The following is a 14,826-nucleotide window of genomic DNA, read 5'->3' as shown; positions in this document are numbered from 1 at the left end:
GAGATTTGTTTATCCCATTCTGCAAGATCTAGTATAAGCCTTTAAAAACACGCTGAAGGTTTTTTTGTTGTTGTCTTTTGTTTGTTTTCTAGAAAATGAAGTCACTAGAAGGGCCTAGGTGCTTCCAGGAATCAAATTAGTGCTTAGTATTGGTAGTTTGGTCAGCCTGTGAAGTGTACATCTCCAAAACCTCTCCAAGACCACCGTGTCACTCTGAGCTGTGTGCTCTAACTAAAGATGCAAGTCTTGTACTCGATGTATTTTGTTTACCTTTATCTCACATGTCTTAAGTGCTGTGTGTCATACGCATGGGAAATGAGTATCTGTCATTTCTGCTTTCAGAAGTGAAGTCCTGAAACGTGAAGGGCTTCAGACAAGATGTAAATTTTCAAGCATGTGTGCACTCCCAAGGATTAACTTGTGGCTCAAACTGTTTTGTTCCTTGTACTGACTCAGTGGCATCTGTTCCTGAGGTCTGTCAGTTCAGGGAGAGAGGAATGGATTAGAAACTGAGATTTGCTTTCCTCCTGTTGTTACTTGGAGTTGCCTCAAGTAGTTGTGTGTGGGGAAGGTGGGAGCCCTCCTAGAGGGACTCTGCCAGCTGCTTGCTGCTGCTCTTCCCACTAATGGGCACTTCTGGCTGCTGTATCAGGTAATATCAGAACTTGTTTGAAAGCCTTCTGTCTGGTTTCCAGTGGGCAACGATGAATCTATTCAGTAATCCCCTCATGTTTAAATACAGTTTGTGACGGTGCTGTTGTGTAGAGGCTCTGATTTGTCCCTTCTGCGGGAGACTCTTAACTTGTTGGCGCTATTTCCTACAGATGAGCTTGTGAAAAACCTTGGGATGTTAACAGTATAATGAAGCTATGAAGAAGTTATGTGAGCTAAAGGGTACTGGCATTGGGTCACCTATGCCCAACTGTCCTCAGAGGAAATTAAATTCTAATTCCACTATGTTTGGCGCTAGGGATTCTCCTCACAAGTTGTTTAAAATGTTATACTGGTATCTTTTTAGTTCTGATCTTGGACAACTGCTGCAGATTGAAGTTTTTACCCTTGATTTTGATCTCATTTGTGGATTTTTTTCGAGAAGGAGGATTCCTTTTCATTTGCGTGTTCGTTACGCCTGTTGGCATCAGGCTCACTGGCTCACTGGTTGACATGTAGCATTGGCCCCAGCACAGCTAATGAGACTGAGAGGAGCTCAGAAGAGTTCTTCTGTGCTTTTTGTTGTTTCTTTATTTGTGTGTGGGTTCATATTGATTTGTTTGTTTGTTTGTTTTTTACAGTCCCAGGTAGGTTGTGGGATTACAACCCCAAGCATGGGTTGAGTTGGGTGTTTCTTGCTTCTTGTGTTGTTGGAAAGGCACAGCTGGGTAAGGAGAAGGAGCAGGGAAAACAAAACAAACTAAAGCTATCCTGCAGAATAATCTGCCGAAGAAAAGCTATTTGTATTCTGCCTGCTCCCTTCAGATATCTGGGTGGGGATGGAACCTTCAATGTAATTAGCTTTTCATGAAAGCGAACATTTCGTCTTAAGTGAGTTCCTGAAGAAAGGCTGCAGTGTTTCTGAGATGACTGAATACCAGGCAGCTCGCAGGGGAGTTGGTGGCAGCTGTTGAGCTTATAATATGTTTAAAAGTGGGGCTGCTGCCTTGTAGCTAGACTTACCTGCAGCCACCTGCTCCAGGAAACTGCTGTCTGCAGCATCTGACCAGGAAACCAGCTGGCTGTCAGAAATGCCCTGCTGGGGAATTTGCTGCAGTGTTTTGGTTACTTCAAGACCCTTCCTGCCCTTCTCTAACACTCAGAACAGCCCTTCTTACTTGGAGGATTTCATTCAGTTGTGGGTAGCAAAACATGTGCAGAAAGGCATTTGTGCTCTGCTGCTCTCCGTGCAGAGCAGCACAAGAAGATGCACTGCCAGTGCTGCAGCACACCACACCAGTTCTGCTGTGCAGGAAATTGTGCTCTGCACTCTAGAAATAATGGCTGTTCCAGGTGTTTTTAGATGCTGAGCTGTTCATCTCGTTAATGTTAACACAGCTCAGTGTGCATGGTTCTTTTTCTCTCTAAAAAGTTAAAACCCAAGATAATCTGTAAATGGATTCAGATTTCCTCAGGGGTTTGGAGCACCGTCCTTTTAAAATGTGCCACTGTTAGAAATGTTTAATTGCTGAGTAATCCTCCAAGGGAACACCGGTATCAGGATTAGACTTGTCAGGCTTTTATTCCTTATCACTGTTAATGCTGCCATACGCTGCCTGCTCTTGGCAGCACCAAGCTCACTGAATAGCATTTTACTCTCAACAACAGCACTAAAACCAGGCAAGTTCCACTCTGTTAGGGCTGGTTCCATTGGTACTTTGCAAGTGGGAGGTTTTTTTTTCCTTATTACTTGCATGTGATTATATTCAAACTATGAATTCTTCAGCTCCTAAGCTTTAAGGCAGTGAAAAATGAGAGGTTAATTCAGGATTAATGGCACCTCAGGCGCTCTGTACACAGCCTGTATCTGTGGAAACTGGAGGTGGATGAGGTCCAGAAGTCACTTGGTATTGAGCTGGAATACGTGGTTCTGGAGGGAGGTGTTCTCTTGCCATCTCTTGCACAGCCTGTCTTGGTAATATGTTACTAAAATTATTTTTTGCCTAGTATCTTAGGTGTGAAGTTGTAAAGAAAAACAAAGATAGCAGCATTTACCGGTGGAGAAATGAGACATGGGAAGCTCTGAGAAATGAGCTCACGCTTGCACAGCTGAATTTGTGTCAGACTGAAATTAGAAGCTTGGCGTCCTGATTTCCAGACCTACCTTGGGGATGTTCTCGGCTGAAGGGAAGTCATTGCTCTGAGCCTGCTGGACCTCACTTTCCCAGGTCTTTCCCAGGGGCTTCCTCATGGTCGGAGCTGTTGAACAGTGTATATTTTTCAGGTTCTCATGCCTGCCACAATTTATTCTTTCATCTTCCTCAACTTGTATTTTATCTTGATCTGACTCAAGTTCTTTACAGAGAGAGTGGTGAGGTGCTGGAACAGCTGCCCAGAGAGGCTGTGATGCCCCGTCCATCCCTGGAGGTGTTCAAGGCCAGGTTGGATGGGGCCCTGGGCAGCCTGGGCTGCTGTGAGATGTGGAGGTTGGTGGCCCTGCGTGTGGCAGGGGGTTGGAGCTTCGTGATCCTTGAGGTCCCTTCCAACCCTGGCCATTCTGTGATTCTGTGAAGTTCTGACAGCTGATGTAAGCAGACCATAGCTGAAGATGGTTGTGGTGCAGTTTAGATGTCTGGTAACGGACTGCAAAGAACACAGGTAGAGTCTGGTGTTAATTTTTCCAGTTCTGACACTGTGAGAGGAAGTCATTTGGTTTTGGAGGTGCCTCCAGTAAAGCTCCTTAGCCAAGTGCTCTTGAGAGAGTATTAGGGTCTGTGATGGCAGGTAGCAATGGGGTGGTGACCTGCTGGGTTTCAGAGAGGTCCCCTTCTTCTTCTTTCATCAAGCCATCATTCCTTCCTGTCTCCCTTCTTCCAGACAAACTTCCTTTTCATTATGTCATGGCTACTGTCCACCTATCAACTAACTCTCCTATGCAACTTCTGGTCACCTCTTCAGGACCATCTCACATTTCCCCTGTGTTCTGCTCCTTTCTCCTTTCCATTTTGAGGAACACTGCATCTCAAACTAAGCTGGTTTGCGAGTGGTGTGAGTTGACAGCACGTCCCCTTCAACCTTTGCAAAATACTTGCAGAAGTTGTTAGCAAAAATTTTTTTTTTTCTTTCCTTACAACTTGTCTTTTTTGGCAAGGGACATTAAGGAAGGGAGAGAAATGGGATCCCTTCCATCATGGCAGTGCTTGGAGCCTCACAAACAGCAGGAAACGGAGGTGAGAAACAGAATTCGTGGAGAAACAGTCAGCAGTGAAGGATGGGGAAGGATGTTGCTGAAGTTGCAGCTGGGTTTGCTGTTCTTGTGATGCAGCTGAGTCGAAGGCAATCAGACCTTACCCTTGTTAGAAGGTATTTGAGCAGGTCACTGTGCTCTGTTCTCTCCTTCTTTTGCTGACATTCACAGAATCACAGAATTGTAGGGGTTGGAAGGGACCTCCAGAGATCATTGAGTCCAACCCCCCTATTCGAGTACCATTCAGTCAAAACAGGAATGTGCTGAGTGCCTGTCAGTGGCACAATGCTTGCAGATGCTCTTCAGACAACCTGCATACATTTAATGACTGCTGTTGGGTTGGTATTTTTTTTGGGGGGGGAGGGGATGGATGGGGAGGGAAGTACTCCAGGTAGCACTTTTGTAGGTAGGCTTTCTGTTGGTTTAGGGGAGTGAAGTGTGTGAGTGTGACTTCCCATCTTCTCTACAGTCAGATGTAGATAGAAGTGAAGCTGAAATACACCCGGAGGTCTGCTAGCAGTTCCCTTCCCCAGCTACATCCTTTCTCTTTTCTGTCCCTTAATTACATTCGGCGATGTAACAGAGCTGTCACTGCACTGCTTCTACATGCAGGCTCAGTTCTCTCTGGAGAAGCAGTAACCTGACTTCCACTGCCTTAATTACAAAAGGTAGGAAGCTCAGCCTTTGTTTTTACATACATAGGTACATGTGTGTGAAGGTGCATATGTCTTCCTTGTATGTCTCTGTGTGTGTGTAAATCCTATATGCAATCATACATATAAATAGAAGAGAGGTTTGGATTCCTCTTTCTGCATACTGTAAGTGCTGGATGTCCTCAGTCTCAGGGTTAATTTGGCACACAAAGGATTGCAGAAAGTGGTTGTTAGAACAACTTTTGAGAGTACATGGTGTACTGCATTCATCCTCTGGCACTGCTCCCACAAATAGCATCGATTTGCAGCTCGTCTGGTTGCACTTCCCACTCGTTCATTGCTTCCAGCAGTGTCTCCTCTGTCCTTTTCTGATACAAGCAAGTTAATGTTTTGGATCTGTCCAGACTGGCTGGAGGAAACGTATTTTAGATAAGTCACGTATTTGCTTCAGGTGCAGACAAGCTGAGGCAAGGCCTGAGAGCAGCTTGTTTAAACCATAAGAGAAATGTTCCACATAGGGTTTGGTTGCCCTTCATGTAACATTCATTAGATTACATGGCCGTGTTCAGTTGCAGCAGCCTCATCTCCTGTCCCAGCCTGGCGAAAGCACTGCTGTGACAAACCATGTGTGCATGGTCTTTGTCTGCCTGCATGGCTGTGCTGGCTGCTGGGATGTGTGTGCTGCCCATACCTGCCTTGTTTTTTATTTTGCCATGAGCCTCTTAAACTATCAGCAGATGTCAGTGTTGACATTTAATCTCATGCCTCTGATGGTGCATCTACGCTTCCTTGGGTGCTGTATTTCATCCCTGTGGCTTCCCCTGTTCCTTTAGGTGCTTGTTTCTGGGCTGATTCTTGCCAAAGTGTCTTGAATGAGCATGAAAACATTAAAGCATACAAACACCAGGCTAACAGGCACACAGCAATTGGGGCTGCCATGAGGCGAGATTTGGAAGATGAAGATTTTAAGTTAACTTAAATTCTGGGGTTCAGACCTTCTCAGGGTCCTCTGACACCTCAACCTCGTGCTCCTGTGGTGCTGGCTGGTTTGCTGTGCTGGAGGATGGAGGTGCATGGCTGGGCTTTGTGCTGTGCCAAGATGACTGCTTTTTGTGAGCTCACAGCAAGGAAAAGATGAATATGAGAAAAGAAATACAGTATCTAGAAGAATAAAAGATTATTGGGGTGAAATAACAGCTATAAAGGAGGAGAAGCTGAAAGCAGTGTGTTGTACGCGTGGCTAGGAAGGGAATGCGTGGAAGAACTGAAAGAGCTTATGAATCTAATGCTGGTTGAAGACAGGCTAACGTGAAGGAGCCCTGGTTATGGTCAAGTCCTCCTCAGTGTATCTGAGGTGCCTGCAGCTCAGCGTGTGGATAGCTGTATGTCCTGCCCTGGGGATATTCATCCACAATCACAAAATCACAGGGGTTGGAAGGGACCTCTGGACATCAGGGAGTCCAACCCCCTGCTGAAGCAGGTTCCTTGCAGTAGCAGGCTGCGTATGCTGAAGTTAAGCAAACGTTGAAAGTGTTTTGTTGGATGTGGCTCAAGAAGGAATTTGGAGTAATTAGACCAGCTTACAGCAGGCAGGGTCCTTGCTGGATGTTACTTTCCAACTGTGTAATTTGGGGAGAGCTGGAGGGACTGTCAGGGATGACTGTCGAAAGTGGAGTCAGAAGAGGTCGTGAGAAAATAAATTGCTTTTTTCCCTTGTTTTAAAGGATTTATAGCACTTTTTCTTTGTAAAAGCTTGTAAGCCAAGGTTGTGAATCATTGGCATCGTACGTGATGCGTCATATGTGTTTTTATCACTATTTAATGCTGAATTAGGAGAAGATGAAAAAAAGCCTGTCAGAATTAACTGGAAGCAACAGTAAAAAGAGCATAGGTCTGTCTGTGGGTTTTTTCTTCTTTTGTTAGCAGTAGCACCAACGGAACTGCAGTGAAGGAGGGACCACCTTCTGCATGAAGTGTGCCATCAGTTACAAGGGCCACGGAGTAACACTTAAAATTTCCACATGGTCCTCAATGCAAATTATTAATAGCACTCAAAGCATGGCTTCATAAATCTCGTAGAGGAGATGGAAAAAAGGCAGCGTTGTGCAGACGGGCTTCTGAGGATGTGATGAAGAGAGGAAACATTTACTGTACATGAGGAGCCATAGGGCAGATGTGGGAGAAATGGGCATGGGACATTTGGTGCTGCAGTGCGGCTGCTGAAACAAGGCAGCTGGTAGAAGAAGAGCCAGCAGAGCCAGAGCAGGGAGGTGGTGGCTGCAGCCTTCAGGGGGCTCCATGAGCACTGGAGGATCATTTGAAGGAGAGCAGGGTGAATAAAAAATGGCAATGGGGAATAAAGCAACACCAGTGAAGGGCAGAGCTTGCTGATAGAGGCTTGTCACTGGGGAGGAAGAGGAGAGGATGCTGTGAGAGAAGAACCAGAGGACCAAAAGAAGTATTCTTTGCTTCCAGTAAAATATACTATGGTCAGTCAGATTTGAAAGGAAATGGGAAAGGGGCAGGGGTACTTCCTTACATTGGGGCAAATGTTGTAGCTGTGTTGTGTGCTGGAAGGGATAAATGGCTGCGGCAGTCTGGAATCAGGTTCTTTCTGAGCCAGGGTGGAAGATGTATCTGCTTATGTGTCTAAAAACTACACTGTCTCCTCCCTCTTTCTGTGTAACCAAAAATTAATCTTAGGTGCTGATCTGCTGATTGCAGGTGGATTTTGTCCATATTCAAGTTCAAGCTAGATTGCCAAGTCTTGTACTAACAAACCTGAAACACAAGGAAGGTTGCTTAAAATGTTCACTGGACAGAGGAACCAAATCAATCTGAATATGGCTTGAAGTTTTCAACTTGGGAATTGTTTTCAACTTCAAGATTCAAGATTTTGACGTTATGTTGTCTGAAGCTTCTTTTTTTTTTTACAGCAATAGCAGCAGAACAAAAACAACAACAAAAACCCAATCCAACAAATCCCACACCTCTGAATAAGCAGCATCTCAAACAGTTTATTAAGAAGGATAAATACAAAGAAGAAAAGCTTAGTTGTCAGGGTAGAAATACGACTCAATGGTTAGAAGGCCTTTCTGTCCCCAAAAAGGGTGAGAAAATCCAACGCCTGATTTGGCAGTGTCCTTCCTATGTACAAAAAATATAGAACTGGTGCAACGTGGGCAAAGTGCAGGGTGCAAAGAGGGAAGCAAGAACATAGCAAGGGTGGAGATCAATCCTGCAGGTGCTCTGGGTGTTAAATAGGAACTTTCCATCTTCCAGAGAAGCAGCAGCATTATATGAATCATTTGGGGAAACTAACAGAAGTAGAGGCTGCGAATGCGGATGATCAGGACAAAGCAGAACTTGGATATCTTGGTGTACAGTGTCTGAGACCCCGGATAGTTTCTAAGCTACCACAGTGGAGTCTATTTGCATGAGAACAGCCGAGCTGCTGGCTCGATCTGTATAATGCACTTATGCAAGAGTAGCACAAGATCTGTTCTCTGTTCTCAGCTGGGAATTGCTTTCAACACATTTGCTGCAGCTGCAGGAGTGCTGTGAATGCCTCTTGCTCTGCAGGCCTGAGCAGCTCCCAGTAGATGAGGTTGGAAGATCTCCATCTCCTTTTTGTTCTCCCTATGGACAAACAGCATGCAATTGAAACAGAAAAAGTCACAGTTTGGAGGGAAAAAAAAAATTCCCCGAGGCTTTGTTTTGAAATGTAATTTTCTTTTCACAAGTCTCATCTCCTCTGAAAGACTTGCGAGCTGCTGGGAGCGCAGTTAATTTCATGCACTCCCATACAATGGAAAGAGTGGAAAAGGGTGTTAGGCACTGGGAGTGTTTCTCTTTAAACAAATTGGACTCGGTCGGTTGATGAGTGGTTGAGAAGAAAGGGTTTTATTTTAGCGATTCAAATCCTTAATCTGCTTTCAGAACGAGGAAGCTTAATGGCAGATCTGAAAACCTGAGGTCAGAAGCTGGTAGTAGGGATCAGGGATGAGCAGAAGATACTACAAAACCATTGGGATAACCCTAAAGGGGACTTGTGAATGGGCAGGGATGGCATGGCCTCACCCCATGGCCTGTGGTCTGTGTAATTGGTTCCAAACATCACCACAGAACAAAACACCCCAGCACTGAACAAAAACCAAAGGCCAGGTCTTGCAAAATGCAGTTAATTCACATTTACTTGTGAGGTTGTTCACACGCAGCACAATTGTGGTTGAATTAAGCTCTTCTGACCCAGCTGTTTTAAAGAATTAATGATACAAGCAGGCTAATCTCAGCATTCTGGACTAATTGCAGGTGCTGTGGCTGTGTGCATTGCCCATTTTGTGCACGTGCAGTCTTCCAAGAATGCACTCTTGTTGTAAGTGGGGTCACGGAGCTGTGTGTTTTAAATTTATCTGCTTGTACTGTGGGTAGAAGTGCCTATCTGGCACAGCTCAGCCAGCACACTGTGTGTAATCCTCCACATTAACTCTGTCTCTAGTTCTGTAGAGGAAGCATTGCGTCCATTGGAATTTGCTGCAAACAGAAGCTATGCAACAAAATCTGTAAAAAGCAATTATAAGCTGATATGTTATTTTCTTCTATTTCTGCTGGGTGACTGGCAATGGGAGGTGATGCTTGTTTTTCTTCAAAGTGCCCATGGATTGCAGCCAGGGTGGGGATTTTGTTTTTGTGTTCATCTCAGTGATTACAGCCACTACAGCAGCCACCAATTATTTTTTTTTCTTCCTGAATGCATGAAGTATGGATTTTAAACCCAGTAAATTTTAAACCCCTGGTGCTAGAACTTGCAAAAGTGCACAGGGCTGTTACTAAGCAATTAAGTGCTGCAGCTCATGCCTGAGCTCCGAGTGACGCCATCTCACCTAGCGGGCAATCTCATTAGGAGTGTGAAAATACTGCATCAGGGGGTTTGATTTCTGCATCTCACAGCACCACAGGAGCTGCTGCTGGGCTGGGGGCTCTGCAGATGCTACAGGAGGGGATTCGGTTGCACAGCTGCACTTTGCAGAGCGGGGCTTCACAACCTGTTCCTCCTTTGTATCGTGGCAGTTCTTCCCCGCAAAGGAGAGCATCTCTATTAATTTTCATAGCACCCTCGTTTTCTTCAAACTTCTGTTCTCCATAAATTGTTTCTAAATTAAGTAATTGGATGCTGTATTCAGGCGGCTGCGTCCTGTAACGTGTCTTTGTGTTCACATAGCACAGATCCACATGCGTGTACCTGGGGAAGAGCAAAGCTCTCTTCTGCCAAAATATGTGGGTTTGTTACTCTCATCTCTTTCAGGAACTCTTGCTTGTTTTAAGGTTGCTGCCATTCAGCTTCTGAGACTGAAACAAATGTACTTTGGGGTGATGGTTGGTGAGGGGAGGGTGAACAAAGAAAGAAAAAGCAGTAAGGAACTGGATTTTCCTCTTTCTCACAGGTGGCATTCTTGCAATTAAAAACAAAGGATAAAAAGATACAGCAAAAAGCTACAGCTTCTGTTGCTATGAGATTGCAGGACAGCAGAACACCTGTGAGATTTGGATTGCACAGATATTGCTACATGCTGCACATGGATGTGCCTTTAGGAAGCTCCCTCTGGAAGGGCTCCTAGGGGGGTGGAAGGGAAAGCAATGTTCTGTTTGCAGTGTAGGTGACCAGAAAGTATGATAGTCCCATTTTTGGGAATTGTTTGGTTTCCTTACCCTGAGATACTATTTTTACAACACGTTATATGTTATCTTTAATGTCATGGCTCTGTTCTCTTTCAGGTAGAGGCATTAACCCATCAGCCTAGAGCCACAACAGTTCATGCCGTCAGAGACTCAGAACTTGCCAAACTCCCAGAGGGAGCCCTGACATCTATCAAACGCAAATTCCCCCAGGTAGGAAAATTACAACTATTTTCTGTCTGCATCAAATTGTATCTCGGGAGCTAAAGCTCTCCATTAGCACAGAGCCCTCTGGATTTTTTTGCATGATTGATGCGTTCTCAGGAAACATTTTGTTCTGTCTCAATCTGATCTGATCCATTCCAGACTTTCACCAGCTTTTTTCCCTTTATCCTCTCTATATCTAGAAAAAGTTCACACTACTACGTATCCATGTCCTGTATTAAAGTGGAAATCACTTAGTGGTATTAACAGTAAATGACAGTTTGATCTTTAAAATCACTTTGAAATACTGTTATTCATGTGTCCTACTCAGTAGGACTCAAAGTCAAGCCTTGATTATACATACTTTTATTTCCAGAGCATTGATACCTGGAAGCTGGTTTTCTTCTTGCACCCTTTCTGTGCCATCCATCCTCATTCTGCAACTGCCACCATCTCTTTATGTCCTGAAGACTGTGATTGCTCCCTTGAATCCATCAAGTCATTCATCTTCTTTAATTCACTTGACATTATACCTCTCTCCTGCAAATCTAAGTGACTGACTTAAAATTTAATTGTTTTTGTCCCTAAGTGCATCACAGGCATTAAGCTCTAAGTCATTTAACTAGCCTTAAAGACAATTCTTTAATGCTGTTACTTCAAATTATTTCTTTTCCTCTCTTTAAGACACGTAGTTATTTTACCAGGTTTCTTAAAAAGCTGCCAAAGTGACAAGACTGATTAAAATACTCCCGTTATTTTGTCTTTCTAAGAGCATAATACCACTTGGGAGATAGTTTTTTGCTGTGGATTTTTTGTAGTTGTGAATTAGCTTGTGTTCATGCTCACGTTACAAGAGCTCAGAGGTTTCTGTCTGTTAATTCGGGAGAGTTCCATCCCTGTGGTAAGTGTTCAGAATCTTCCTGATTTCCAGGTAAGCACAATTTTTGCTGCAACATTTTTGGACTTCTCTTGTTAGTTAATAAGTCGCTCCTGGACTCCTGAATCTTTCCTGAATAGTTTGCTGGTTCTGTTCTTGTCCCTTCAGCTTAATAGATTTGTTGTCCACGTTTATAACTGGTAGTAATAGATGACTTCTTGTACATAATTAGCTGCAAACTGGGCCACAATAGCACGGCATGGTGCTGGAGCTGCCCTTTCAATATTGCTCTCCTTGCTGACTGAACAGGAGATGAGGAAATGAACCAGTTGGAGTTTCAAACCACCTTTCTCCTTACTCATCCTTTCTTGATGATTTTAAATGTTACCCACAGACATTTAAACTGTGAATTACAGGCAAGCACTAAACATTTAACGTTCAGTAATATCTTGAATGCTGAGCTGCACAAAGGCTGGGTTCTGATCCTGCGTTTTTATCATGGGCAGTAATTAATTTCAGTGTTCTCTTTCCATTTCTTGTTCCATCAAAGGGCAGAATCTCTTTCCCCCAGATGGTCCTCTGTGGAGCTGTGAATCTTCCCAGTTTGCAGTTGAAGTTGGACTAGCGTGCTGTATTTATAGCATAATTCAAACACTTACTTGTAATAGAAATCAAGTAATCCTCCCAGATCTAAAGAATGCATTCCATCAGCCACAAATTCCTAACCTTTCGAGGACTGAATTTTGGAGGACTTGCCTATAGTTTAGCTAATTATCTGCAGTGGAACAAAAGGAAAAGTTGTCTCTCAAAAGAGGCTGTTAGAAAAACACATTATTTGCTGCTGCTGTTTGTGATCCCTGAGTTCTGAGATTAATACTGAAGTAGTGTCAAAACTGTGAGAGCTCCTGTTTTTGTTCTAGGGTGATTTTTGAACAAGCATTAGAACTAGAGGAACGTAAGCAGAGGATTTGTTGGCTTCGGACTGTCTTGAGAAAATGAGATAAATGTTTATATGAACTCAGAGTTCTTGTGTCTTCTCTTTTCGCTTGTTAGGTCCATTAGACAAAAGAGAGGAAGGGTGGAAGTGAGACAGAATTCAAGTGATGGGGAGAAACGACTGGCTAGAAAGTTTGAAATCTGCTGGGATGTACAGAGTCAACAGTGAAGTTCAGGAGATGCAATGGAGAAAAGTCTTTGGGCTGAAAACTAATATACTGCATTCAGGGAAGGCTCTGGGCAGCAGTCCTACAAGAATAATCCAGGGATCATAGTGTTGCTCAGGTTGGAAAAGACCTGCAAGGTATCAAGTCCAACCACAGGGATGATAGAGATGAAAAGCTGAACGTGCCTTAGCAGTGCTGTGCCGTGGTGGAAAATATGACCGTTCTTAAAATGCTTTTTGGGGGGTTGCATTCTTCCTGGTATTGGAAAAGCTTCAGTATCAGCGTGTGGCAGCACGCTTGAAGGAAGAGGCAGACCAAATGATGAGAAGCAGAGGATCAAAGGATGGTAGGCTGGTGCTTGGAAATATTAACCTACAAAGGCAAAAAGATTGAAAGGTTAATGGAAGAAATGATAGCTATTTTCAAGCGTATGAAGTTATCTTCTGATAGAAAGGGCATGAATTACTCACCGTATTGAGACAGAGCAAATGGTAGTGTACTGAAATTGCAGCAGCTGGATATTGAGAAAAGGCTGCATCTGCTCCCTAGAAAGGCTACAAGATTGTTACTTGTTTGTATAACCTCTTAAAGAAATCATTATGTTTGAGGTGGTGTTCAGTGCTGAGCAGAGGGACGAGCCAGGTGAACTCTGTGCTGTGTTCCCTCCTGCTGCTCTGGTGGAAGGATTTATATGCAGGATATATGATCTTTTCCCTGTCCAACCAGAAGAAACACAGTAATGAAAGGATGGCAAGTGCAGTCATTTTGGAATAACCAACTAGGATGCAATAACCAGAGTGTGATTCTGCAGTGATGGAGGATTTCCCTCTTAGCTTTTTGTACGGAGGAAAAACCAAAAATGAATCAAACTGTGCCTCTGTCAAACCTGTGTCCATGACTGAGTGAGGAGGTTCTGCACACCTGGGGTTTGTCTGGGGAAACGGTGATCAACCATTGGTGTTTGTTCCCCGAGTGAGATGCTCACAGGAATCCCACAGCAGGAGAATTGCTCTTGTTCTGATGTTCCTCCATACAGCCTAAAAAGACAAAACAGCCAAGAGCTGTGCAGTTTCTGAGACAGAATCACCCTTTCAAATAGTTCCCCTTGAGCATCTGAGTGGTGAAGGTCCCTTTAATTCCAATAATGGAGAGGCTTCATCCTGCATGTTGTTTGCCAGTCCTGATATTTGTTGCTGATCCACAAAGCAATTTAACTCTTGAATGCATTAGTAGAAAAATCTACCTGATATGTGAGAGAACTGTGAACATGAGTTATGCTTGTTCTCATCAGCAGTGAGAAATGAGCGAAGTCACGCTCTGTTCGTCCTTACAGTAATTCACATTCCTTGAGCTGTGCTGCACAGCTGATGCTCAGGGATGCACCATCTGTTTGCCTTCTTTTTTCTCTTCTTTCCTGTACATCTGCTTTGGTCCTGTTACGGACAGGACAGTGGATTGCAGGGATCTCTGTGACCCACTCTGGCTGCTGTTATTCTGGGGGATGAAACAGATGGGTGAGCGTGGGGAATCTCACCCAGCCTGTCAGTAACAACCAAATTTTCAGAGCACCTGCACAAAATGCCAGCTGTTGATTTCCAGATCCTGCTCCGTATGCATGGAGTCAAATCTAGCTTCTCAGGAAAGTGTCCCAACCTTGAGTTGCTCTGAATAGGGCACCCTGAACGCTCCCAGCTGAAGGTGCTCCGCAGTGCAGAACATCTCCTTGGGCATCTCAGGAAGCTAACGTGGGCACAGGTTGGGGTTAGGGCCACAGGTTAACTGCCTGTCTGCAGCCTCAGCTCCCCACTGCAGCCACGGGGACACTCAACCATCCAGAGTATTTGGTCCTCTGACAGCCTCAGAGCTTGCTTCTGGTGCTGCTTGGAGCTTTACAGAGTTGCAGGAGTGAAATGAAATTGATTCTTTCTATTTTCATCACTGCTTTCGGTTCTGAAAAGTAGGACGGAGAGTCAGCTCATGATTTTTGGCACCATGGAGCAGTTCTGAATCAGTAGCAAGAGCGCAGAATTTGTTAACAGATCAGAGATATTCTAACATCACTGTGTAACTTGGATCGCATTTCATAGTTTATCTTTGCCTCTACTGAGCTGAGATTTTTAGTTTATCTTTTTGTAATTCTAACTTGAAATGCAGACCTGCCATTGCTGATGGAAGTTGTGTGGAGAAATTGCTTTGGCACCGTGGAGAAGTGAACTGTAAGACAACCTTCTGCATGCTACAAATGTGCTCGAGAAACTGCAGAGCTTTTCTGCATCTTCCTTTTAATTCTCTAAGTCTGCCCTCGGGATTTAAATATATTCAGAACTCATCATCCATCTTTAGCAGTGAGGTTTG

General features: G+C 44.2%; 1 protein-coding gene across 1 annotated transcript in view; it reads left to right on the top strand.

Moving 5' to 3' along the window:
• The window catches only part of PNPLA7 (patatin like phospholipase domain containing 7), a 118,543-nt gene that overhangs the window by 37,589 nt on the left and 66,128 nt on the right, over positions 1 to 14,826 (top strand). The window contains exon 20 of the mRNA XM_042878729.1: positions 10,327 to 10,440. Coding sequence (XP_042734663.1) covers positions 10,327 to 10,440 — 114 coding nt within the window. The remainder of the gene's footprint in view (positions 1 to 10,326; positions 10,441 to 14,826) is intronic.

Source organism: Lagopus leucura, unplaced genomic scaffold, assembly GCF_019238085.1.
Source record: "Lagopus leucura isolate 7727_CA_CO unplaced genomic scaffold, USGS_WTPT01 Super-Scaffold_100022, whole genome shotgun sequence".
In the NCBI taxonomy this organism is placed as follows: domain Eukaryota; kingdom Metazoa; phylum Chordata; class Aves; order Galliformes; family Phasianidae; genus Lagopus; species Lagopus leucura.
The sequence above is the reverse complement of the archived record's forward strand: the minus strand, read 5'-3'. Positions and strand labels throughout refer to the sequence as shown.